The 27,681-nt window shown below is 44.1% G+C and overlaps 1 protein-coding gene and 1 pseudogene across 8 annotated transcripts in view; both read right to left on the reverse strand.

Annotated features, from left to right (window-relative positions):
* The window catches only part of LZTS3 (leucine zipper tumor suppressor family member 3), a 104,782-nt gene that overhangs the window by 23,563 nt on the left and 53,538 nt on the right, over positions 1 to 27,681 (reverse strand). For 4 of the 8 annotated variants that reach the window (XM_061583509.1, XM_061583507.1, XM_061583506.1 and 1 more), the window contains exons 2-3: positions 6,621 to 6,717; positions 551 to 1,039 (exon numbers count right to left, since the gene is read on the reverse strand). In XM_061583509.1, coding sequence (XP_061439493.1) covers positions 551 to 1,003 — 453 coding nt within the window. In that variant the 5' untranslated portion in view covers positions 1,004 to 1,039; positions 6,621 to 6,717. Of the gene's footprint in view, positions 1 to 550; positions 1,040 to 6,421; positions 6,500 to 6,620; positions 6,718 to 27,681 lie in introns of those variants that run through there. The other 4 variants (XM_061583511.1, XM_061583510.1, XM_061583505.1 and 1 more) reach the window with 2 other exon arrangements.
* Positions 11,316 to 11,434, reverse strand: LOC133364738 (5S ribosomal RNA; annotated as a pseudogene).

Genomic DNA, 27,681 nt, shown 5'->3' on the forward strand with positions numbered 1-27,681 from the left:
GCAGAAGGTTCCAGGTTCAACCCTTAGCATCTCCAGGTAAGGCTGGAAGAGACCCCCATCTAAAACCCCAAAGAACCACTGCTAGTCGATATAGACCAAGGGTGGGGAGCCTCGGGCCTCGGGGACAAATGCAGCCCTCCAGCCCTCTCTAACTGCCCTTGGAACTCTCCCCAGACCACACCACTCACTGGCCACAATTTGCATGCCGAGTGTTTTTGCCCGAGTGTGAACATGTCCTTGAACTCTACTACATAGAGCAGGGGGTTGGACTTGATGGCCTTATAGGCCCCTTCCAACTCTACTATTCTAATGCCTCTTGCTGCTCTGGCTGGGGGACAGTGAGAGAGCTGCATGAGTATGTGTAGAAACTTTCATTGCTTTGCCCTCTTGGCTCTGGCCTGGCCCACTACTGGCATGCGGCCCTCAAATCCTTGGGCTAAAAAAAAAAAGAGTCTCCACCCCCGGTGAAAACAACATTGAGCTAGATGGTTAGTGGTCTGCCTTGATACAAGGTGGCTTCCTATCCTCCTGGGAGATAATGGAGTCTCACCTGGTCTAGTTTACCAGAGATTGGCAATATCTTTGGTGGGTTACTAGGCTCTCTGTACTGGGGAGGAGGTGGCATGTTCTTCTCATTGTTGGCTGCAACGTTCCCACAGAGGTCCGCCTTCACTTTCTCGCTCTTGCGCAGGTCCCCATTGATGTATACGGACTGGGAGATCTTTTCCACCTTGTAGGTTTTCTCCTCCCCAGAATAGCGGTTCGAGATCTCCCGCGTGGAGGAGTAGGTATTCCGGGACCCGTCGACCTGCCGGCTGCTGTTCTGAGTCCTGGTGCCCACGCTCTTCATGGCAAACTCCTGTTCGTTGGCGACGCCGCTGCCGACACTTCCCATAGTGCCTTGGGAGGCAGGTTCAGAGAGCCTGGGATCGAAAGAGTGGAATGCTTCCTTGCTGTGGTAGCTGGAGTCACTGAGGACGGAGAGGGTCTCTAATTTGGCCATGGTAAAGAATGGAAGTCGAGGCACAAGTCAGTGGCACTGGAAAGAGAAGGAAAAGGAATAAAGATGTTAACAAGGTGCTGCCGTTTCCAAATTGTTCAGCATTAAGCAGCAATGAGCCCAGCACCTGCAGAAAGAGAATTGGGGGAGTAAACATAAGATGATCCTGGCTGCAGGATCAGACCAAAGGCTGATCTAGTCCAACATCCTGTCCTCAGAGTGGCCAGCCAAGATGCCTGTGAGCATGGTTGTTTCAACAAGCCTTTTAAGCAGATGCCTCATTTCACTCTGCATCCTTATTGCAATTGTTTTTAAGATGTTTTTTAAAGATGCTTCATACTTTAAATGTTTCATTTTAAGAGTTTGTTTTAAAAGTTTGATTTTTTTGGGTGTTTTGTCAGTATGGTTTGCCACCCTGGGATCCCTTTGGGCTATTTGACCATTTATATCAAATATAGATTTAATAATGAGAGCTAGTGTGGTGTAGTGGTTGGACTACGACCTGGGAGACCAGGGTTCAAATCCCCACACAGCCACGAAGCTCCCTGGGTGACCTTGGGCCAGTCACTGCCTCTCAGTCTCAGAGGAAGGCAACAGTAAAACCACCTCTGAATACCACTTACCATGAAAACCCTATTCATAGGGTCGCGATAAGTCAGAATCGACTTGGAGGCAGTACATTTAGATTTAAATTTAATAATAAAATCAGATATGGATAGCCCAGAAGCAGGACATGAACACAACAGCACTCTTCCCACTTGTGTTTCCTAGCAACTAGGATTCAGAGGACATGTCATTGCCTCTGACCCTGGAGGTAGAACATAACCATCAGAGATAAGGATCTGGCCCACCAACTTTGGATGTGATGAACTGGTCCTGGGAATGTTGCAACACATAAAGATCAGTACATGTCATATTGCGATCTTCTTCTGGGAACCTTTCCCAGGGCACTGTGGAGTGCAACCCAAACAGGTGCTGACGCATTCACAAGACTGTTTTGCCTTACTAAAACTCCCCTACTCCACCTCATTAACTGGTCGGTGATATTGCCCATGAGTTAAATAATGACATACATTAAGAACTAAGGACCAAGATTCACACAACAGTATTGCATAAAATTCAAGCAACCCAAAAGAAATGGTTACCAAAATACTTCTTCCATTGTGCATTGACCTTTTGGTGCTATAAATCGAGATCTGTATTTCAGCCTGAGTATTTCAGAACTGAGTCCCCAACCCCGGTTATGGGAAACCAGGGCTAGCCCACAATTATAGAGGCACATCAGGTGCACCTAGGACTGGGCTGCAACTCCCATCAGGGTCAGGGAGTTGTGATCTAGCAACACCTGGAGGGCCACAGAGTGTCAAAGTTCCATGGGAGGAGCAGCTCAGTGGCTACCTGGATAGATTTATTCACCGCTTCATCCTGGATAGATTTATTCACCGCTTCATCCTGGATGGATTTATTCACTGCTTCATCCTGGATAGATTTATTCACTGCTTCATCCTGGATAGATTTATTCACTGCTTCATTGCACACTCATAAATAAAATGGGGGTTCTAACCAATGGATGCATGGAGCTGGCTTATACAGAATCAGTCCATTCCTCTAATTTATTTATTTATTAATTTATTTATTATTTAATTTGTTACCCCCCCTTCCTCCCAGCAGGAGCCCAGGGCGGCAAACAAAGCGCTAAAAACACTTTAAAACATCATAAAAACAGATCTTAAAATACATTAAAACAAAACAGCGTTAAAAACTTAAAAAAAAAACAACTTTAAAAAAGGGCTAAAAACATTATTAAAAAACTTATTAAACAATTCTAACACAGACGCAGACTGGGATAGGTCTCAGCCTAAAAGGCTTGTTGAAAGAGGAAAGTCTTCAAAAGGCGCCAAAAAGATAGCAGAGATAACCTCAGTGCTGTCTGCTCTGACTGGCAGCATCTCTCCAGGATCAGCAGCAGGAACCTTTCCAGTCATCTGCTATCTGACCATTTAACCGGAGTTACCAGGGATAGGACCTAGGAATCTGGTGGAAATGTTCAATCCAGGTTAACCATGGTGGACCACGGTTGTATGACAGTCAAATTAAAAATGAAGATAAATTAATATGGCTCAGTTAATTTAACATCCTGCAGATAAGACCTGGCCAGAGGAAGAAAGGAATTTTAAATCATCTAGGGAAACAAAAAATCCTGGGGTGGCCATGAGTTATTTTTAAAAAAAAAAAAATATTTATTTCAGGCTATTTGAACTCTACACATTGCTGTAATAACACAAGTAATAACATGAGTATGCAGTACATTTTCATTGCCGATTCATTATGTCTAATGGTCACTTCCTGGCTTTTCTGCCTTAACTTATGATTCAATATTTATATGCCTGAAAGTCCTGCTTTACATAAGTCAGGGAGAGGGAACCCATGCCTTTTATCAGGCGACAATGTTTGCCCATCGAGCTCAGGATTGTCCGCTCTGACTAGCAGCCTCTTTCGAGGGTCTCGGACAGAGAGATGTAAATTCCCAGTGGTGCTCCCTGATCCTTTTAACTGGAGATGCTCTCTCGGATGAAACCTGGAACCCTTATGCATGCAAAGAATGTGTACTCTCGCCTCATCAAACACGCACACAGCAGCCTATTCTACTAGTTGTGGAATAAAAAATTTGTAGGCCCCAACTTTGGTCAAGACTTTGCAAGTACGAAGGGGGGTGATGGGGAGAGCAACACTGAAATATACTGACAGGAAGTTACAGGGAAATCCCACAGAATGTTCCATGAGAACTGCTGGGGCTTGACCTTCTAAATAGATAAATATATGTGCATGGCCCTGATGCTCTTCCCTAGTAGCTTGAAATGTTTGTGTTACAATAAGAACGCAACTTTCTTTTTTGCCTCTGAGAGAAAACTGTGTGCTGGAAAGTGTTGGAGTCAGAGAACTGACTGGGGGGGAACTTATGCCTGCCTGAATTTTCTCTCCAAGCGGCTGTTTGCTTGCTTTGCTTTCTTTTAATAAAAGCGTCTCTAGCAGGTCTTGTTGACTCAACACAACGTGAAGCTCTGTTTTCTTCCACAAAGGGAAGGCCAGTGGCTCAGGGGCAGAACATTTGTATGCAGAAGATCCCATATTCTGTCTCTGGCACTGGGAAAGGCTCTCATCTGAAACACTGGAGAGCTGCTGCCAGTCAGTGTAAGCAACACTGGCCTGAATGGACCAATAGTCTGACTCCAATGTAAAGCAGCTCCCTCTCTTCCAAGCTACAGTCCTGATTCTTTTAACTGGAGATGCCAGGGAATGGACCTGGAGCTGTCTGCATGCAAAGTATCAACTCTACCATTATTATGATTATTATTATCATTAAGATTTTTAGTCACTTTATAAAAAAAGTCTCAAAGTGACTTACAAACAGATGAAAACAATGAAAAAGCAGAAACATTTAAAACAATGTACAATGCAAAATACCTAAAATGCTCATCCAATAACATAAATAAAAAGGCCAAGTCCTACTTCACCCTCTAAAAGATGAGCACTATCACAGAGGCCAACTTAGTTTCCGAAGGCCTGAGTGAATGACAAGGAACTGATAAGGATGGTGTGAGGCGTGTTTCCCTTGGGTGAGCATTCCACAGATGAGGGGCCACCACTGAACAGGCCCATTCTCATGTGGCTGCCCTCCACACCTCCCTTGAATGGGGCACAAGGAGAAGGGCCTCTGATGAAGACTGCAGGGTCTGGGCTGGTTCATATGGGCAGAGATAGACCTTGAGATATAAGCCTTTATAGGTCAAAAACAGTACTTTGAATTGAGTCCAGAAACTAATTAGTATCCTGTGCAATCAAACTATGCACTATGGTATCTCGCCCAAGGCCTAGAAGTTCTGTTCTTCAACTCCAGCTGTCTTAAGGGGAGGGGGCAGGCAAGCTGGGCTGTGTTTACTTAGTGGTGAGGATAGAGCACTCTGCATATGGTTCAAGGTATGCTTTATCATAACTCCACTTAATATCGGCATTCAGAGGAGACTCCTGGACACTGTTTGCACGAATCAGACCCCTTATAAAGGGGATCAACAGCCCAGGTGAGGCGAGGATGCTTGAAAAGGCAGCAGCTTCAAGCTAGAACAATGCAACACCCCTCACACAGAGACAACAGAATGACAGTAAAAGAATGACCTTTGCACAAAGTAAGAACACAACTACAATTGTCGCACGTTCCGCAAAATCACGGCTTAATAGAGCTGTCAACATCTTCATGCTCCCTTTCCAACACATACGCCCCAATTTCACATGGCAGCAATGATGTTCAAAGCAACTGCACATAAGCTTTTTACACAACAGAAAACTCTCACCTCCCCAGTACACACAACACATATACCACCTACAGCCATGAAATGACGCACAGTAAATGATGCCATTGCAATTGCGACCAGACACAGCACTAAACATCAGAGAAGCTGGTGATGTCAATGTCATAAGAGTCTGGCTGCTGGATGAGGCCAATGGCCCATCAAGTCCAGCATCCTGATCTCATACAGTGGCCAACCAGATGCCTATGGGAAGCCCACAAGCAGGACCTGAGTGCAACAGCAACTCTCCCCTCCCGCTGTTCCCAGCAACTCCAACAGTGGAGGTAAAACACAGCCATCGTGGCTAGGGGCCATTGGTAGTTGGGAGGTTGGCCCAGTGCAAATGCACCAGCAGGGGTGCTGCACTGGCTCTGCCAGTGAATTTGCATCACGGCCACCTCCCTGCCACCTCACCCCTCCCTCCCAGTAAGCAGCAGCAACTCAGCTGTCGGGAGGTCAGGTGAGTGCCGCCGTCCCACCACGTCATCATCTCCTGCAAAAATGACAAGTGCCTCTCATATTGTTTTAATGTTGTATACCGCCCAGAGAGCTTCGGCTATGGGGCGGTATACAAATGTAATAAATAAATAAATATTAATCCAGGGAGTGGGAAACCCACTTCACTATGCTCCAGTTCTCAACCATTTGGGAAACACCACAGCAGCCTCTTTCAACAAGTACTCCTCCCAAGTCCTTGGGACAGGAAGGGCTAGAAAATAAATTAAAATTAAATTAAAAGCTTCCTGAATGGAGCCTGAAATGTAAAGCCAAACATAAATATCTGTAGCCTCTCACTGCAGACATTTGGAAATTGGGGAGTGGAGGGCTCAACTGTGTACTGTTATGGGGGTGGGCTGAGGGTACACACCTACATGGCACCATTACGTCACAGATGCGATGTTGTAAACTCAACTGGCTATCGTGTGTCTTCCTGTTCATGATTCCACCCTCTTTATAAGCACATTTACAAGAACAAGTAACCACAGCAGAATGGCAGCCTTCTTGCCTTGCAGTGAGAGATGACTGCTGTTTTAAAAAATGATTGCATACACCCACTTGCATACCACCCACTCACCAACTGGGGTCGGGGGACAGGAGCTTCTGATTAGGTACGTGTCAGTCCTAGAAAGAGACAAATTGGATTGGCTGAGGTGGGATGGGGAAGAAAAGGAATGAGGTCAGAACATCGTGCTCTCCTGGGTTGATGGGTTGGCCTCACAGTCATCATATCCTTAGCCCTTCCTCACAGAAGACAGGACAGTGATTTTATTTACTTGAATGAGCCGGTTCAGGTCTAAATCTCCGGCTGCGACACAGCACCTTCTAGGCTCCCAAACGATCCCCGTTCATTCATGGGCCTGGTTATAAGTGCTAAAAAATGGAATGGAAGAAGATAAACAGGTTAAAACAAGGCCCCTCATTCGGAAGCTTTTAAAATATATAATTTCATTCCGTCCCTCTTACGCTGGTATGTATTCACCTTATAAATTTCATTCAAGAGGCACCTTTGAATAAACAGGAACTACAAAATTTATGCCAGAGTCACAAGACGGACCTTCCCCAGTGATAGAGGACCACCTCCAATGATGCACTCAAGTTAAAACATAACACACACATACACACACACACCAGTAACCCTTAACCACAAAACACAAAGGGTGTGTCAGTAAGCCCTGTTCTTTTCCACTCGCATAAATTACTGGTTTCCTGAAGTTCATAATTCTTTAGCTCTAAAGACACCTCTCAATACTCATAATGCAATTTTCAGTACAACGCGAGCATTAAGAATCATAAATTCTTCTCCAGCTTGGATTTAATCTGAGCCAGAGAATAATTCCTTCTTATCCCCACCCACTTACCTGACTGCTGTGGCAATGGCTGGCAGGGGGGGATTAGGGGCCCCTCCTTAGTCCTCTTGTCTCTATCTCCCCACTCCCTTAATTCTTAGACTGCTGTTAATAGAGTCGGGAGCTTTGAGAGGCACCTGATATCAATGCGGGATGCCATTGCCTTGGGAAAATTACATTTTCAGGGACCAGGGTCAATGGGGGGAGGCAGAAAGCAAGAAAAGAGGAGAAGAGGAGAAAGACCTTCCTCTCCTGCCACTTGCGCAGCAGCACCTGTAGCCATCACCCAGTAAAGCAGCTGGAGAGGGAGCTCATGGATTGGGATCAACAATTACAAATCAACTTAGAATCTGCAGTGGGAGGAGAGACATTTTTCATGAGCATTCTTCACTTTTGTTTGGAACCAACTATTACAATCTGAGTCGAGCCTGGGAGTTCATCAGTACTCATTATGTAAGGACTAAATCACACCCCTGCCATATAATTACCAAAAGTCCACCTGGGTTTACCACCCCACATTCCAGTGGCATAAACTGCCGGCACTATATTGGTAGCGGTTCCCCCTCCAAGCCACATGGCAAATGCAGAGCTTGGAAAAGTTACTTTTTAAGACTATAACTTCCATCAGCCCCAGCCAGCATGGCCACTGGACTGGGCTGATGGGAGGTGTAGTTCAAAAAAGTAACTTTTCCAAGCTCTGGGCAAATGGAGAAAATTGGCAAAAAGTGCAGAATTCAACAACTCAAGACACATTTTCTTTTAAAAAACAAACACCCAACTTTCTAACCGAGTAGTTCCCAATTTTCTTTCCCCACAGACCACTTGAAGATTGCGGAGGGCCTTGGTGGACTACTTAATGCTTATTCTGCCTGTTGTAGCCATTGTCATATCCTGTGCTAGAAGCTGTATGATTTTTAATTGTATTTTTATTGCTTCTTTCATTTCTTATAAATTGTGTTTTATTGTGTTACAGTTTGAGATATGTGGAACTCTAGTTGTAATGCAATAAAATACAGAACGAAATAAAAGCACTAAAATAGAATTAATAATTTTTTGTGATGGGCATGTTGTCTCCCATCTTCAACCACAAATCCACAGATGTGCTGTGGGCCACCTGAATGAAGCTTGTGGACCACTGGGTGGTCTGCAGACCACATTTGGGAACACTTTAGGGCTGCAAAGACAACCTGGAAAGTTTGTGAACAACATCTGATCGTGTCTCAGAAACCAGAGGCAGTTGTATGGGGAGAGAAAGGAGGCTGAACCGGAGGTTTTCTGGGGATCAGTTGAAAGGAATTCAGAATGGCATGTGGCTCTTTGTTTCATCCCAGCAGCAATTGTGCAAATTTCCCCCAAGTTTGCATAATCCATGGAAGGCACAGAATCCAGCTTTTCCGGGGCAGAACCTAGATCGGGGTAGCCAATGTGGTGCCCTCCAGATGTTTTGGTCTACAATGCCCATAAGCCCCAGAGAGCATGGACAATTGTCAGGGTTAGGGTGGTAAAAACAAAGAACAAAAGTATCTCAAAACACTCCAAAAGGGTATCTCTAAAATGGGGGAAAGGGGCACTAAAATGTGGCTTGATGTAATTCAGTATAAAATGATGCACATTGGGGTGGGCGGAACTGTAGCTTTACAGATAACACTGATGGGGTCTGAAAGTAGGCTTGGGGTCACGGTGGAGAGCTCAATGAAAACATTGACTTCAGTGTGCAAAAAGGCAAATTGCTTGTTAGGGATCATTAGGAAAGGAGTAAAAAATAAAAGCGGCTCTATCGATACAAATCTATGGTGCAATCGCACTTGAGATATTGCGCAGAGCCTCAAAAAGCATCCTGTAGAGCTGGAAAAGGCCAACCATAACTATTAAGAGGCGGCAAAACTCCCATATAAGGAAAGTTTACAGTGTCTGAGGTCTTGTAGGGTTGTGTTTTTTTTAAGTACATGGTAGAAGTGTGTAAAATTATGCATGCCATGGAGATACCAAGTGGACAGAGAGAAATATTTCTGCCTCTCTCATAATACTGAAACTTGGAGGCATCCAGTTAAGCTGAATTTTGGGAAATTCAGGACAGACAAAAGAAAGTACTGCACACAGCGCCCCACACAATTAAACCATGGCATTCAGTCCCACAAGAAGTAGTGATGGGCACCAACTTGGGTGGCTTTCAAAGGGGATTAGAGAGATTCATGGAGGATCAAAGGCTATCAGGGAATTAAAGAAATCTCACCCAATGAGTTAATAAATTAAATCTATGTACAATAATTGTTTTAAAGGGAAAAACACGCATCCTTTTTTTTAAATGATATCATCATCATCATTACCTTCACCATCAGGTCTCAGGGCAGGTTACAATATTATAAGCACACAATACTAAAATCAATTAAAACAATTTACAATCAGAAGAAAAGGGTGGGTCCTAAAAACTGAAAAGCAGATGCTTGATTAATTTTTTTTGGGGGGGGGGTCACCTTTTTAACCATTCAAAATGTTTTTTATCAATTAATATAAGCAATTACATGTTTCTGGCCTTAAGAAGAATCAGGGCAGGTCTGATTTTCAACGTTCCTATTTTTGTGTGTTTTAAAGAGAACTTAGCACTTGAAAGTTTCTCTGCTGTTTTGAAAAACGGGGCTCACAGACTTTGAGAAATATGGTCCTAACAGGCTCATAACATGTTTCTACACCTGGAAGAGCACAGGCCATAAAGCAGAAGGTGACAACATAGCTAAGACTTTGCAGATCAAGGCCAGAGCGCACCTTAAATGTTAACTTCCCCAGCAAGACAATGGTGGCAGCAAAGCTCCCAACACTACATCTTGTGGTAGCCAGTTCCATAAACTAGGTTTATTGAATTTACTAAGAAAGTGCCAAAGTGATTTACAATCAAGTAAAACTAGAATAATAAAACCACATCAGCTTTATTTAAAACTGGCCTATCAATATTTATTTATTTATTTATTAAATTCATTAGTCGCCCATCTGGCTGGCTGTCCAAACGGCTGGGAAAACAAAAATGTCATTGCCTAATGCTGAAGTTATAACGAAGTTGTCACCAGGTGGGCCTCCCTGGAGTAACAATTCCATAAATTGGGGGCTATTACAGAGAAGACGCTGATCCCATACACAGATGGGGGAGAAATTCAATTCAGTTTGCATTTAAAGCCACATCTAGCAAATCCACACTTTCTGAAACAACAACAGTACCAACAACACAACCATCTTTCCAAATTCACCCTTATCCAAATTTTGCAATGCAGTTCTCCAACCAACCAATGTTTACAAAAATGCATTATATTAGGAGAAAGTATGCATAAAATGAGTATATTAGTGAAAATAACATAAAAATGCATTATATTGGGGGAAATGCTTGTAAAAATGTGTACCTTAGTCAAAACTGCATAGAAAAATATGTTCATTCAGAGAAATTTGCACTAAAATGCTGAAGAATTTCCGTGAAGATTATTTTTTAAAATGCAAATATGTGGGAAACATTTTATGAATTTAAGATTGGGGGAAAATGAGAAACTGAGAGAACAGAAATAGACAGATCCATCCCTAGTCTCGTATCATCATGGCTAATAGCCATTATGGACCAGTAAATGGACTAGTCTCCCTTACTTGTCTTTTTTCTCTATTAAAAAGCATCACTCCTTGCCTCCCCTCCAAAACACCCCTTGAATATGGGGTGAATATAGGTGCCCTCCTCCTGATGCTGCACTGCCATCCTCCACACAGATTGGCTGAGGAAGGAAACTTTTTGGGAACCCGTAAAGGAAAAGAAAGGGCCTGCCAGCTATTGGCAAGAGATCTGGCTGTTGCTGCTGAACAAAGTCTGTTTCACTAGCTAACAATAGTCTGGCATGTTCCCCAGGCGCTGAGAGGGATGGGTGGCCAGATGTTACTCATGATAAAGCCATAGTGAAAGGTTTGGGTGAGGTGGTTTAAAACTAGGGAATCCATCTACAGACTGTGATGGGGTGGGGGGAGAAGGCTCCCATTTCTTTCTTTGCTGTTGTTATATGCCTTATGGAGACCCTATGAATCTAGTTTTGGATATATTCATAGGGTTTTCATGGTAAGAGGTATTCAGAGGTGGTTCACCATTGCCTTCCTCTAAGCCTACGGCAGCCAGTATTCCCAGGCGGTCTCCCATCCAGGTACCAACCAGGCCTGACCCTGCTTAGCTTCCGAGGTCAGACGAGATCGGGCGTGTTCAGGGTAGTATGGCCGTCATTTATTTCTAGGGATGCACAAATCTCTCCAGTTCAGCTTGTCTCATTTTTCTGATCTTAAATTCAGTTCTCCACATTTGCACAGCAATTTGCACATTCTTTCCTCATGACAATTCACCAGCATTTTAGTGCAAATTTCTCCTAATAAGCACCGTTTTATGTATAGCTTTGGCAAATATGCATATTTTTGCAAACAATTTGCCCTTATATAACGCATTTTGTATGCTATTATCAGTTGCCGCTAGTATCTGCATTTTAACGCATATGTTCCCCAATATATGCATTCTTCTGGACACTGTTGGTGTACCGCTTTGGGAAGTATGAATCAGGCAGTTTCATTAAAATGCAACAAAACCAAATCCTCACCCATTCCTATTTATTTCCCATTGACATTACTATCATGGGAAATTCTACACTAACAATCCTAAATTCAGAGCTTGGAAAAGTTACTTTTTTGAACTACAACTCCCATCAGCCCAATCCAGTGGCCATGCTGGCTGGGGCTGATGGGAGTTGTAGTTTAAAAAAAGTAACTTTTCCAAGCTCTGCCTAAATTTTACAAGCAGAAGCTTCCATTCCCATTACAACACAACTGGAAAAAAAACCACCCCACACCAGCCCCCCAAAAAACATTTGCAAAAAGCTTGTTCTGCTTTGACAGAAGAGGGCCACATAGGCCACACCTGTTTTGTGCATGATCTAGCTCATTGGTCTTCAACCTGTGAATCAGGACCCACTATAAGGGTCATAGCCATAGCAGATGGAAGGGGGTGTCACCTTTTACTTTCTGCCAAACAAGTGAGTGAGCAAGCCCATTGCAGCTTTTGTCTTATCCCAAAATATGATGAAAAGTGAGATCCTCTCCAGATCTCCTTTTAAATTGTGCGTTCATGATCATTTGTGTCCATGATGGTTATCAGGGCAGTTATACACAATCCTGCTTTCAACATTGTTTGCAAAACCTGCAAACGTTTTGTGCCATACATACTACTTTGTTTTCAATCAGTGCATATCTAATACCTTCCTGCTGAAATCCTGTAACTTTTCATGTCACAAATGTTCCAGGATTTGTTTGTTTTTTTGTCCCACTTTTGTTGCACTAAGAGAGGCAGTGTGGCATAGCGGTTAGAGTGTTGGACCTGGGAGACCAGGGTTTGAATACTCACACAGCCATGAAGGTCACTGGGTGACCTTGGGCCAGTCACTGCCTCTCAGCCTCAGAGGAAGGCAATGATAAACCCACTCTGAATACCGCTTACCATGAAAACCCTATTCTTAGGGTCACTGTAAGTCGGAACCAACTTGAAGGCAATCCATTTTTTTGTCCTTGCGCTATAATGCACGAGTGCCCTCCAACTGGCAATAATGAAGTAACACTGGAAGCATTGCAAAACAACTAATAAAGCAGAATGATTTGTGGATAGTCCAGTATAAATCCACCACCAATGCCCCATTATTGCATCATTGACATGTTGCACAAATACGTTGCCACAACAGTCTGAAGGGCTCTGCCTTTTCCTGAAGTTCTCTGCAAGTAAGAGGAGGGACTGGTTTCTTGCTCCCAGAATGAAACTCCCACCTCTCTGCAGCTTGCAAAAAACTTGGAGTCTCTCACTTCATCCTGGATGAGGTGGTCACCAGAACTAAGGTTGCCAACTAGCAACTATGTTTGCTGACCACGGTGTATCCCACCCTTCCTCCAAGGAGCTTAGGACCAGGTACATGAGGTTATTGTGTTTTATCTTCAAAAAAACACTGAATGACACAAAATCCACAGCAAGGTAATGAGTTCCTTAAAAGGCACCCAGCAAGTTTCATAGCTGAATGGTGATGTGAAACTCTATTTCTGTGACTGTGCAGCCCAAACCTACTTATACATGTTTACTCAGAAAGAAGACCCACTGAGTCTTTGTATAGCAGGAAAACAATGGAGGAGTTCAAGAGGCAGCTGGACAGCCACCTGTCAGGGATGCTTTAATTTGGATTCCTGCATTGAGCAGGGGGTCGGACTCGATGGCCTTATAGGCCCCTTCCAACTCTACGATTCTATGGGGAAAAAACAACCTATGCAGTCTAACTAATTCTTGCCTAGGGCACGTTCTTCAACCCAACTGACATTCTCTTGGGATATTTAGCTGGTGGAAAGAAGATAAAGAAAAGAACTGCCGACAGTGCTGGCTAAAGATGTACCACTATTTCTTAACTCCTGGAAACCATCGCCGCCATCCCGAGTTTGTAATTATGCAGCACAAACAGCAGGCTCTAAAATTCTTCCTTTGCATCATGAGGTCCAGCACCTTGCCTGCTTGCTTTAAAAAAAAAGTTTAAAAAGGAACAATGAAGATGATTCAGGTTCTGCAGCATGCTTATCAAATTCTGCATTAAAAGAGAACATTTCACAGTTCAGCCAATCCAAGCAACATTTCCAGACGGCTGTAGCAGCACAGCTTGGAGGCCCTGTTTCCTCATTATTTGCGCAAGAGAGACAGAACTTTCCCATCTTCATTACTACCCCATTCCGGTATGGGTTTGTTATGTTTGGCTGAACATGAGCAGGATTTAGTCTACAAAACTTAACTAAGCCAGCAGTCAATATTTAACCAGCTCCTCCCTTACCGCTCCAAAGGCTTCTGATTTCCTCAGCTGAAAGCATGTATTAAGAGATTTCATTCAACTACAAAAGAGTTGACAAAAGAAAACCTTTCCCTCATCAATGCTGATGGAGTTTTCTATTTCCGGGGAGCTGAGTCTGAGTTCTTTGTTTAACCTAATTCTTTTTCTGCCCCTCGTTCAAATGAGACTGAAAAGAATATATGTGTTTTGGTTGGGCTATAGTACACGGGAGATCTCCTTTGCAAATCCTCCCTTTCAAACAAAGGACTACGTATTCTAATTTAACTAGTTAATGCCAGTAGTGTCGTGGCAAATTCAGAAGTGCACGGTCCCTTCATGATAGTCACAGCCACACCCCTTCTAAGATTATATAACCTTCCAAGATTTATAGAATAATCTTGCCAGGCTGCAATGCTGCTTTCTGCTTCTCTATCACTGTCACCATTTGACTGTCCTTTCTCATTCTCAGAGATATTGCTTGAATTACTGGATTCCATGTCTACACATTTACCTCCTGCTGCTACCAAACTGCTTGATGATGTAGATGGGATGCTCTCATCAGGATACACTGTCTTTTCTTCTGCAGTTACAGAACTCTCCCTCTCCACAGCTTGTCTTGGCTTTTTGAAGTAAGAACTAACAGAGGCTTGGTTGCAATTGACACTCATTGGGGCTAGCTTAGCTTTAGCTTAATTTAGCATTAGCTTAACTTCTGTCCCTGGAAAACTGGTAGAAAGTATTATTAAAGCTAGATTAACTAAGCACATAGAAGAACAAGCCTTGCTGAAGCAGAGCCAGCATGGCTTCTGCAAAGGAAAGTCCTGTCTCAGTAACCTATTAGAATTCTTTGAGAGTGTCAATAAGCATATAGATAGAGGTGATCCAGTGGACATAGTGTACTTAGACTTTCAAAAAGCGTTTGACAAGGTACCTCACCAAAGGCTTCTGAGGAAGCTTAGCAGTCATGGAATAAGAGGAGAGGTCCTCTTGTGGATAAGGAATTGGTTAAGAAGCAGAAAGCAGAGAGTAGGAATAAACGGACAGTTCTCCCAATGGAGGGCTGTAGAAAGTGGAGTCCCTCAAGGATCGGTATTGGGACCTGTACTTTTCAACTTGTTCATTAATGACCTAGAATTAGGAGTGAGCAGTGAAGTGGCCAAGTTTGCTGATGACACTAAATTGTTCAGGGTTGTTAAAACAAAAAGGGATTGCAAAGAGCTCCAAAAAGACCTCTCCAAACTGAGTGAATGGTTGGAAAAATGGCAAATGCAATTCAATATAAACAAGTGTAAAATTATGCATATTGGAGCAAAAAATCTGAATTTCACATATACGCTCATGGGGTCTGAACTGGCGGTGACCGACCAGGAGAGAGACCTCGGGGTTGTAGTGGACAGCACAATGAAAATGTCGACCCAGTGTGCGGCAGCTGTGAAAAAGGCAAATTCCATGCTAGCGATAATTAGGAAAGGTATTGAAAATAAAACAGCCGATATCATAATGCCGTTGTATAAATCTATGGTGCGGCCGCATTTGGAATACTGTGTACAGTTCTGGTCGCCTCATCTCAAAAAGGATATTATAGAGTTGGAAAAGGTTCAGAAGAGGGCAACCAGAATGATCAAGGGGATGGAGTGACTCCCTTACGAGGAAAGGTTGCAGCATTTGGGGCTTTTTAGTTTAGAGAAAAGGCGGGTCAGAGGAGACATGATAGAAGTGTATAAAATTATGCATGGCATTGAGAAAGTGGATAGAGAAAAGTTCTTCTCCCTCTCTCATAATACTAGAACTCGTGGACATTCAAAGAAGCTGAATGTTGGAAGATTCAGGACAGACAAAAGGAAGTACTTCTTTACTCAGCGCATAGTTAAACTATGGAATTTGCTCCCACAAGATGCAGTAATGGCCACCAGCTTGGACGGCTTTAAAAGAAGATTAGACAAATTCATGGAGGACAGGGCTATCAATGGCTACTAGCCATGATGGCTGTGCTCTGCCACTCTAGTCAGAGGCAGCATGCTTCTGAAAACCAGTTGCCGGAAGCCTCAGGAGGGGAGAGTGTTCTTGCACTCGGGTCCTGCTTGCGGGCTTCCCCCAGGCACCTGGTTGGCCACTGTGAGAACAGGATGCTGGCCTAGATGGGCCACTGGCCTGATCCAGCAGGCTCTTCTTATGTTCTTATGTTCTTATTCTCAGTGGCTAACAAACTCCCCTTTCATGCTGATTGTCTCGCTGGATGCTGGAGACAGAGAGACCCTGCTGGAACCTGGCTCCCAAAAAAGCGAGGGGTCTAAGACTTCCCTGGGACCCCAGATGCCTACACCACTGGTCAATGCCTTAATAAAAGAGTTGTTCTTGTATAGCACAGCCTGGCTGGCAGTCCAGAGTCTGTGAGCTGAAATCCCCGCTCATGTCTCCTGGGTGTCAAGGGCTGGCTAGAGATCACCCTCACAGGGAGTGGCTCAGGGGTTACGTGCCCTGCCACCTGTGCAGCTGTGGGCAAGCTGCATAGTCCAAGGAGCCCAGTTGCCCCCCAGCTGGCAGTTGCGGACAAGGAAGGGGCTGGCTTGTGCAGCTGTGGCAAGCTGAGCAGGCCCTAGCCAGCTGGAGAGGACTAGCCTCAGAGGGAGACAATGGTAAACCCCCTCTGAATACCGCTTAGCATGAAATCCCTATTCGTAGGGTCACCATAAGTCGGGATCGACTTGAAGGCAGTCCATTTCCATTTTTTCCTACCCCAAGAGAAATTCTCAAGCTAAGACTGAACTCATTTGGGGTTGGGTGAGAGGCCTGGGGTTGTGCCACGGAATGATGGTAGACTCTTCTCTCTCTCTTCTGCATATGCCTTTAACTCTCATTTCAGTCCCAGACCACGACGTTTAACATAGCTTATCCTCTCTTTCAACTTCTCTTAAACAGAAATATATCTCCATCCCAACCAGGGAGATTAATAAGAAGCAGCTGGAACAGGGACGGGCAACCTGCGGCACTCCAGATTCTGCTGACCTACAACTCCCACAATCCTTGACCACTTGGCCATGTTTGCTGGGGATGATGGGCATTGGAATCCAACAACATTTGGAGAGCCACAGGTCCCCAATCCCTAAGGATTGGGGAGAAATTTGATTCAGTTTGCATTTAAAGCTGAATCTATCAAATTTGCACTTTCCAAAACAATACGAGAGCCGAAAAGCAGCCATCCTTTGAAATTCACACTTATTTGAATTTTGTGATGCAGTTCTCCAAGCAAACAATGTTTCCAAAAAAAGACATATATTAAGAGGAAATGTGCATAAAAATGAGTATATGAGTGAAAATGACATATAAAAATGCATTGTATTAGGAGATTGTTGCTTGCAAAAATGTGTACGTTAGTCAAAACTGTACACGAAAAATGGTTTATTAGGAGAAACTGGTGTTGAAATGCAAAAGGCAAAAATCTGCAGAAATGTGGAGAACTACAAAAATGCATTGTATTGGGAGGAAATGCTTGCAAAAATGTGTACATTAGTTAAAACCGCACATGGAATTTGTTGCTTAGGAGAAAATGGCGCTGAAATGCTGAAGAATTTTCATGAAGATTTTTTTTAAAAAATGCAAAAATTTTCAGAAATGTGGAGAACTGCATTTCTGAAAAAAATGAGAAACAGAGAGAACCAAAATAGAGAGATCTTCCATCCCTACTCATCCCTGAGCCAGAGAGAGGCCAACTTGACCAGCTTCAACAGCTCTCCCGCTCCCCCAGTCTGTTCCCTCTGCCTGTCTTCTGACAATGAAGGCTGCACCACTTAGGAGTACAGGAAGCTGCCTTGTATTGAGCCACACTATTGGTCCATCCAGTTCAGAGATGTCTACCCTGACTGGCAGCAGCTCTCCAGGACTGCAGACAGAAATCTTTCCCAGACTTACTGTGGAGGTGCCCAGTATTGAACCTGGGACTTTCTGTGTGCAAAACACATGTTAGCAGCCCCGCATCACCGTAAACTCCCGTATACTGAGTCAGACCCTTAGTCCATCTTGCCCAGTATAACATACACTGACTGGCAGAGGCTCTGCAGGGTCTCTGAGCAATCCTTCCCAGACCTACCTGGAACTGAAACCCACAAAGCATGTGCTCCGCTATTGAGCTATGGGACTTGCGGAAACAGATTTTGAATGACACCGCTGGCCAGTTGGCTGAGTTGGGCCACATTCGCACCATACAATTACAGCACTATGATGCCATTTTAAACAATCATGGCTTCCCCCAAAGAATCCTGGGAACTGTAGTGTGGAGAGTTGTTAGGACATCCCCTGTTACTCTCACAGGGCTACAGTTCCCAGAGTTCTCTGGGAAGAAGGATTGATTGTTAAACCACTCTGGGAACTATAGCTCTGTCAGGGGAAATCAGGGTCTCCCAACAACTCTCAGCACCCTTCCCATGATTCTTTGGGGGAAGCCATGATATCATAGTGCTTTAAATATAGGCTATTTAAATATTGTAATATGATCTGTTTTTAAATATGTATTCTGTATTTTCTTATATTTGTTTAATTGTGGTGGCCTATGGCTTTGAACAATAAAGATTTCTTCACTCTTCAAAAATATAGAGTCCTGATGTGGCCTTAGCTACTTTTCTTCTTGAAATACTCTTGTTAAGCACTGGGAAAATGAGGGTGCTTCCAGATGACCTGTTATGCGTACATCTTGATTTGTTTGCAGGGAGAATGAATGACCATTGGCTATTTAATGAGCATTCATCCAGATTTGTTTGTAGGGTGTTTGGATGATGTTGGGTCAAAACATGTTTTATCCCACACATTTCCCCATCACTTTTCTTATCGCAAAAAGTCTGCTCTTTGGGGGAAGCGGGTTTGTTGAGCAAGTCCTCCCAAACAACTATAATTATGCAACCTGAATTTGCTGGTGTGTGACTGAATCTCACCTGAAACAGTCTGGAAGCACCCTGAAATGCTGGCTAGCAGGAAAACCTTGCAAAGGAAAAATATTAACACTTAGCATCTGCTCCGAGCTGTAAAAAGTGTCCAAAGCAACAGCAAAGAATTAACTTTCTATGATTCTACGTAAAGCATTCTGTATCCAAGAGGTAGCTGGACAGCCACCTGTTGGGTATGCTTTAACTTGGATTCCTGCATTGAGCAGGGGGTTGGACTCAATGGCCTTATGGGCCCCTTCCAACTCTGCTATTCTATGGTTCTATGAACTTGCTGTGATCCTTATAGCAAGCTTGTAAAGTAGGTCAAAATTTATGTGTTTATTTATTTATTATTTTATTTGTATCCTGCCCTTCCTCCCAGCAGGAGCCCAGGGCGGTAAACAAAGCGCTAAAAACACTTTAAAACATCAGAAAATAGATCTTAAAATACATTAAAACAAAACAGCGTTAAAAACATTTAAAAAAAAAACTTTAAAAAAGGGTTTAAAACATTATTAAAAACATATTAAGCAATTCTAACACAGATGCAGACTGGGATAGATCTCAGCCTAAAAGGCTTGTTGAAAGAGGAAAGTCTTCAAAAGGCGCCAAAAAGATAGCAAAGATGGTGCCTGCCTAATATTCAAAGGGAGGGAATTCCACAGGGTAGGTGCTGCAACACTAAAGGTCCGTTTCCTATATTGTGCAGAACAAACCTCCTGATAAGATGGTATCTGCAGGAGGCCCTCACCTGCAGGGCACAGTGATCGACTGGATATATAAGGGGTAAGACGGTTTTTCAGGTATCCTGGTCCCAAGCTGTATAGGGCTTTGTACACCAAAACAAGAACCTTGAACTTGGCCCGGTAGCAAATGGGCAGCCAGTGCAATTATTTCAGCACTGGGGTGACATGTTGGCAATACCCTGCCCCAGTGAGCAGTCTCGCCGCTGCATTTTGCACTAACTGCAGCTTCTGGACCAACCTCAAGGGCAGCCCCACATAGAGCGCATTACAGTAATCCAGCCTAGAGGTTACCAGTGAGTGGACAACAGTGGTCAGGCTATCCTGGTTCAGAAACGGCCGCAGCTGTCTCACCAGTCCTCGTGTAGGAGCTGTGAGGTTAGTGTTCCCCGCAGCTCTTTTAAACTGAATTCCACAAAGATGCTCCTGATAAAGACAGCTTGAAAGAGGGTCATGAGAAACAGACCTCAGTTGGCTATACCTGCTAACTATTTGAAAATAAAATTCCATTCAGATAAGAACATGAAATAAGCCCAGTTTTGGCCTGGTAGGTTAATCATTAATGTTGTGTTAGTGAGTGACTATGTGAAAAATCCCTGGGCATCATTCCAACCCCCACATACAACAGAAGGACCCAGTCAATGCTATTCTAGTGACAAAGTTGTAGCAACCAGCAGCAAAGTAACCCCACATGACCTTATTCATCTTTCATTTCTGGCAGATGGAAACCTGGGGAGACTGGGGTTGGGAATGTGAAGATTTGGGGGAAATTTCCATTCCCAAGCTTTGGAGGGTCACACAAGTGGATAAGCCTACTAGGCATGATGGCTATGCTCTACTTCCACTGTCGGAGGCAGTACACCTCTGAATACCAGTTGCTGGGAATCTAAGGTGGGGGCACAAAACCATAAGACGAGGCTGCGGGATCAGGCCAACCATCTCATGGCCTATCTAGTCTAGTCCACCATTCTATTCTCGCAGTGGCCAACCAGTTCCCCACAATGGGAAGCCCACAAGCAATGGAAAGCAATAGGAAGCCCACAAGTGCAAGAGCACTATCCCCTCCTGCATTTTCCAGCCAGTGGTATTCAGAAGCACACCACTTCTGTCTGGGGAGTGCTGTTACACTCAGATCCCGCTTTTGATCTTCCCATAGGCCACTGGTTGGCCACTATGAGAACAGGAGATTGGATCAGATAGGCCTTTGGCCTGATCCGGTGCAAGGCTCTTCTTATAAGAACATAAGAACATAAGAAGAGCCTGCTGGATCAGGCCAGTGGCCCATCTAGTCCAGCATCCTGTTCTCACAGTGGCCAACCAGGTGCCTGGGGGAAGCCCGCAAGCAGGACCCGAGTGCAATAACACTCTCCCCTCCTGAGGCTTCCAGCAACTGGTTTTCAGAAGCAAGCTGCCTCTGACTAGGGTGGCACAGCACAGCCATCATGGCTAGTAGCCATTGATAGCCCTGTCCTCCATGAATTTGTCTAATCTTCTTTTAAAGCCATCCAAGCTGGTGGCCATTACTGCATCTTGTGGGAGCAAATTCCATATTTAACTATGCGCTGAGTAAAGAAGTACTTCCTTTTGTCTGTCCTGAATCTGCCAACATTCAGCTTCTTTGAATGTCCACGAGTTCTAGTATTATGAGAGAGAAGAACTTTTCTCTATTCACTTTCTCAATGCCATGCATAATTTTATACACTTCTATCATGTCTCCTCTGACCTGCCTTTTCGCTAAACTAAAAAGCCCCAAATGCTGCAACCTTTCCCCGTAAGGGAGTCACTCCATCCCCTTGATCATTCTGGTTGTTCTTAACAAAACTGTTCAGTAAGAGACGTTTAGGGTGGTCCACCTTTGGATGTCCTCTCTGAACTCCTCTCTCTACTGGAGCAGTCATACCTTATGCAGACACAAGCAAAAGTGACTCCCAGCTATCACGTACTGTGGTTTAGGGCTTAGTTCACATATTCGGCAGGTGAGGGAGAGGGAAACACAAAAGAGTGCGGCTCTGAGACTTTCTTCAATGCAGGAGTGCTAGGTTCACGGGGATGGGCATTTCCTGCTCTAGCAAGCAACTGAGATGATAACGAGCCTTTCAAGTTTGCTTGGGACAGATTAGCATAAACCACTGGTGGAGAACCTTACCTGTCCCCACAGCCATGGACCAACTATGACAGGTGGGCAGGACAACTCACGTCAATCATCCAACATCATTAGCATGTGGGTTGCCCCCATCCGTCAAAGTCCCTTGCAGCGTTTACCAAGCACCTGACAGCCGACTGGTGGTTGGGCTCCTGGGAACCACAGCACAAGGGCCTTTGCCAGACCTATGCTGGCGCTTTGCAAGCCCTGTACTCGGCCCTTCCCAAATGTCGCCCAGAGGGCTGGCAAACTGGAAGAGGTTCAGAGGAGGGCAATGAGGATGATCAGGAGACTGGAAACAAAGCCCTATGAGGAGAGAAAGAACTGGGCATGTTTAGCCTTAAGAAGAGAAGGCCGAGGGGAGATATGATAGCACTCTTCAAGTACTTGAAAGGTTGCCACACAGAGGAGGGCCAAGATCTTTTCTTGATCATCTCAGAGTGCAGGACACGGAATAATGGGTCAAGTTACAGGAAGCCAGATTTCAACTGGACATCAGGAAAAACGTCCTGTGAGAGCAGTACAACAATGGAACCAATGACCTAGGGAGGTGGTGGGCTCTCCAACACTGGAGGCCTTCAAGAGGCGGCTGGACAGCCACTTGTCGGGTATGCTTTAATTTGGATTCCTGCATTGAGCAGGGGGTTGGACTTGATGGCCTTATAGGTCCCTTTCAGCTCTACTATTCTATGATTCTATGAAAGCTGTGCTATGGAGTTCCCTACACTGTTGGGCTGTGACTTCAACCCAGCTTTCCTGTGGGAAACTTGATTGTGCAACTGATCCAGCTGCATCTCCACCTGCCCCACACCTGATGTCACGTATGACACATGGGAAAACAACCTTGCAGGCCAAATTAGGACCTGTGCCAGAGGCCATTGAGATCTTTAACCACTACACCACTGAAGTTCTCCTCCTCCTCCTCCAGCCTATCTTCTGCCCTGCCAACAGTTCTGAACACTAGTGGAAGGGAGTCCCCACCCCATACCAAGCCACAACAAAATTATAGACAGCCAGAAGAGAGCTTCTGTTCTTGTTTTCCCTCTGTGTGTAAATGCCCATATGCAGGAACAATGTGATATCCCTGGAGGGAAATGTTGTAGCTTGAAGTTCAAATTTCAGGTCAATCTCAGTGGCATTCCCTGCTATAAAACAATCTATTTTTGAAAGGCCACAGCTAGGTAAAATGGCAAATAAAGCTTCTGATTTCAACAGGAAGAAACTGGGTAAACACAGCAGACAAGCTTATTTTTCTCCCTTTCTTCCCAATAATAAGATAATTGTAGGCTTTTCTGTTCTGGAAGACAACATCCCCGTTATGGAGGCTGCATCGTCCATTTGCATAAGTAATCACAAGACAAAAGACAAGAGTGATGAAAAAAGACTGACACTGCTTAGAGCAAGGGGCTGAATGATAAACGCACAACGCACAAACGAGAGACAGAATGGCATTCTCCCATCATCCCAAGATCCGTCCGTTCATCCATCGAGAAGCAGCAATATTCGCTGCTACACCATTGGATGTGGCAACCCAAATATTGGTTTGAGTTTTTCACATCACAATCTTGTGCATGTCTACTCAGAAATAAAACCCTATAAAATAAGTTTATAGAACAGCAGTGCTAACTGGGGCTGACAGGAGTTGTAGTTCAAACTCTGCAGGGCAGCTGATGAGAGTTGTAGTCCAAAACAGCAGAAGACTGCCCTACTAGCTTTCTGAGTTAGTGTTACTCACTCCGGCCTCCATAGGCCTGGTTCATTCTTTCTATGCCAAGACAGCGTTCACCAGCTATATTTGTGTTGTGTTGGATTTATGTTAAAGGCACAGGAGCATGGCCAGGGGAAAAAGTTAGCAATGCTAAAATCGATTATCATTCATATTATTTGAAACTGGTTTTAAGCTTTTGTTATGTAGACCTTGCCAGCTACTGCATGTGAAATGGCAGGCTGCACATTTCATGGTACGATAGTGTTTGCACAGATACAGAACATGAGCTAGAGATAAGATGGACCCGCCCCGCCCAGTGAGTTAACTTTCTAGGGAGCTGTGGGAAGCTGAAATCTGAAGAAGCACTTTCCCCTAATATATGCATTTTTGTAAGCATTGCTTGGTTGGTAAGCTGCATTGCAAAATTCGGAGAAGGGCGAATTGTGAAGGATGGCTGTGTTTTGGTTCTCATAATGTTTTGGAAAGTGTGAATTTGATAAATTTGGCTTTAAATGTGAACTGAATTTCTCCCCCACCTGTTCTAGAGTAATCTGGGTGGCTGTGAGAACACAATGCTGGTGTGGATGGTCCTTTGCTCTGATGCAGCAGCCGGGCTCTTAAGTTTAGCCACTCACAAATTTGTTAATAAAAAGATGTACCACTGATTTGATGTACCACTGATTTGCCTCCAAATCAGGTGCGATGAATATACCAGGACACCCACCCTGGTAAACTGGAACCATATGCAAATATTCACAGGTGCATATTTAGCAGAAGGGTTGTAGCTTAGTGGCAGACCACTTGCTTTGCGTGCAAAAAGCAGGTATAGCTTAAATACTATACAAATCAACAGGACCAAGATTTTAAAAAGGGGGAAAACTTAACACCATTTTTAAAAATTCCCACCCACCCCCAATCATATTATCACAAGATAGGGTTTTCATCCTGATATAGGCATTGGGTATGGAGCTCCAATAAGCGCCAGATTGAGAAGCAGATTGCACAACCCAATTGAGTGGTAACAATAGTTTCTGGAGTATAGCATTTCAGGCTTCAGCTAATGCATATGCCGAGAGATCCCCAGCATATAGAAAGACTGGCCTGTTGGGGAGGAAGGATTCAGCTTTAGTCTAGTTTTCTCACCATCATACTCTACTCTTTTGGAGGGGGAAGGAATGCATTAAAACCCACAACTGTGCACACACAAACACAACTAGCTGCAACCTGAAGTGATCCAGTTCAGGAAAAGCATTGCTACTTGATTTTGCCGAATGTCCTATATATAATCTGGGCCCAAGTTTGCTCATTTCCAAGGATGAAGGCTGCTGCTGCACATCCACACTGCGGCATGTTCAGCCTCAGAGCAATATTGTGCCCTGAAACAGAGGTTGGGTCACAAAAGCCTCCAACTGCGTGGGGCATGGATGGGAAACCTTAGGCCCAGGGGCTGACGTGGCCCTTCAGACCTCTCTATCTGTCCATTAGTAGTAGTAGTAGTAGTATTGTTAGTAGTAGTAGTAGTAGTAGTAGTAGTAGTAGTAGTAGTTGTCGTAGTAAGTATTATTAACCACCTCTCCTTCACCCTAAGGTCCCAGGGTGGTTACACCAATTTAAAACACAACATTAGTTTAAAACAGATTACAATCACAAAAGTAGGGTGGGTCCTAAAAATATATATCTCAGGTGTCAAAGGCCAGGGTAGAGAAGTGCATCTTCAGCAATTGTCAAAAATGCATAGTGAAGTTTTGCCAGATGCACCACTACTGATGCCTTTAAAAAATGATAACCCTCTGGACTTGTCTGGCTCCAAGTTTTCCCTGTTACGCCAGTATTTGGATGCCTTTACAAAGGTGGCATCTGCTGTGATACAAGAACCCATACCGGCAGGGGGTGGTGGGGGAGGTGTGCGTTTCTTTCATCTGTTTTAGACATGCCAGTTCCAGCTGGCACAGATGAAAGGCTCAAGGATTAGGTCCCTCCAGGAATCCAGGGGCTTTACATCCAGCAGATCCACAGCCACTGGTACCCCACCCCATCCCACAACAGCTCATTTTGGGGTCCTTCCGCTCACTGCTACCAGCATGAGGACTGCCTGCTGTAGCTTAGAAATATAAAAAGATGCTTTGCACTTGGGTCTGTCTAGCTCAGTATTGTCAACATTGACTGGCAGCAGCTCTCCAGGATTTTATACTGTTGTCTCTCCCAGCTCTACCTGGAGATACCATTGGAGATAAAGTTTTCCTCTTTCAACAAGCGTTTTATGTAGAGACGTTATCTCAGTCTGTGTTGGAATTGTTTTAATATGTTTTTAAACCTTTTTTTAAAACTGTATGTTTTTAACCTTCAAGTTTTAACTGTATTGTAACTATATGGTTTTAACTCTTCAAGTACATGAAAGGTTGTCACATAGAGGAGGGCCAGGATCTCTTCTCGATCGTCCCAGAGTGCAGGACACAGAATAATGGGCTCAAGCTGCAGAAAGCCAGATTTCAACTGGACATCAGGAAAAACCTCCTAACTGTTAGAGCCATACGACAATAGAACCAATTACCTAGAGAGGTAGTGGGCTCTCCGACACTGGAGGCATTCAAGAGGCAGCTAGACAGCCATTTGTCGGGAATGCTTTGATTTGGATTCCTGCATTGAGCAGGGGGTTGGACTTGATGGCCTTATAGGCCCCTTCCAACTCTACTATTCTATGATTCTATGTCTTGAAAGCTTTTAAAAAAATGTTTTTAAAGATGTTTTGTTTTAATGTATTTTAAAGACTGTTTTTATGATGTTTCAGAGTGTTTTTAGTGCTTTTGTTTGCCGCCCTGGGCTCCTGCTGGGAGGAAGGGTGGGATATAATCAAATAATAAATGAATAAATAAATGAAATAAAGGAGATGCTCAACCACTGAGCTTACCACTCACTTGGGCAGAGCTGGGTATTCCACTGCAACTCTCCCCCAGTGGAGCTCCTCTCCGCCAATCAAGTCTGATGGAGAGATTATTGCATGCCATCCTAACCTGCCTCCTTCCCAGCCATCAACACTGGGGAATTAGGATTGCTCCCTAGGATTTCCTAAGCCAGTGATAGCAAAACAATGTAATAAATCAGAGTCATTTGTACTCCACGCTAAAAAGACTTGCAAATCTCTGCTGAAGGAATCCAAATTTGGTACCAAGAAGGAGCTGTACTCCATCATACAAAGTTCACTGATTACCAATTGATTCGCACAGCTCATTGTACCGGATTGTTTATTCCCTCCCTCTTAACAGCAAACTCAGGTGCTGAACACGAACAGATATGCAATCAAAATAGGGTCAGACAGAAATGAAAGGAATTTATCAGCACGCTCAGGGAAACACCCAAGTTTGCTAAGTATAATAAAAAAAGAACCTAAGGGGGCAACCCCCCGCCCACAATAACCCGGTGAGGACTGAACGTGTTCAGTAGCTACAGAATGCTGAGTGGCCGGCTGGTAACAAAAATCAGACAGAGTGGGGAGCAGAATGGAAAATCTTGGAAGTGAGCATGGCTGGCACCTTTCTAGAAGCTGAGGACACACTGCAACATTTTGTTGCAGATCTTAGAAGTGTAGTAGGTCTGACTATTAGTTTATAAAGCCCTTAACAGTTTGGGACCAGTTTACCTGCGGGATTGCCTTAACCCGTATGTGCCCACTCAAGGACTTCCATCTGCGGAACTAGCACTGTTACAGGTACCAGACAATGCACGTTCTGCACTTATAAGAAATCATTCTTTTAGTGTGACAGCACCTGCACTTTGGAACTTGTTGCCTATTTACATTAGGCAGGCGCCTTCACTGAACTCGTTTCAGCACCTGCTTAACCTCCCCCCTTTTTAGAAAGCTTATCAAAGTGTATCCAGACACATACATGTTGATGCGTTTTAATCTTTTTAGTCTATTGCTGTTTTGATTATTTTAAAATGTTTTTAATAACTTGTTTTAACTGTTTTATTGATAATTTTAATGTTTTTTGTAAACTGCTTACAGGTTTTCTACAATCAAGCAGTACATAAATTTTGTTAAATAAAAATAAAATACATGCAGATATGACTAGCTTGCTGGTCCTAGGGAGCGGCAGAGTACTGTGCACAGCGATGTAGCTCCTTCCCAA

This window comes from Rhineura floridana, chromosome 9 (genome assembly GCF_030035675.1).
Source record: "Rhineura floridana isolate rRhiFlo1 chromosome 9, rRhiFlo1.hap2, whole genome shotgun sequence".
Lineage (NCBI taxonomy): Eukaryota > Metazoa > Chordata > Lepidosauria > Squamata > Rhineuridae > Rhineura > Rhineura floridana.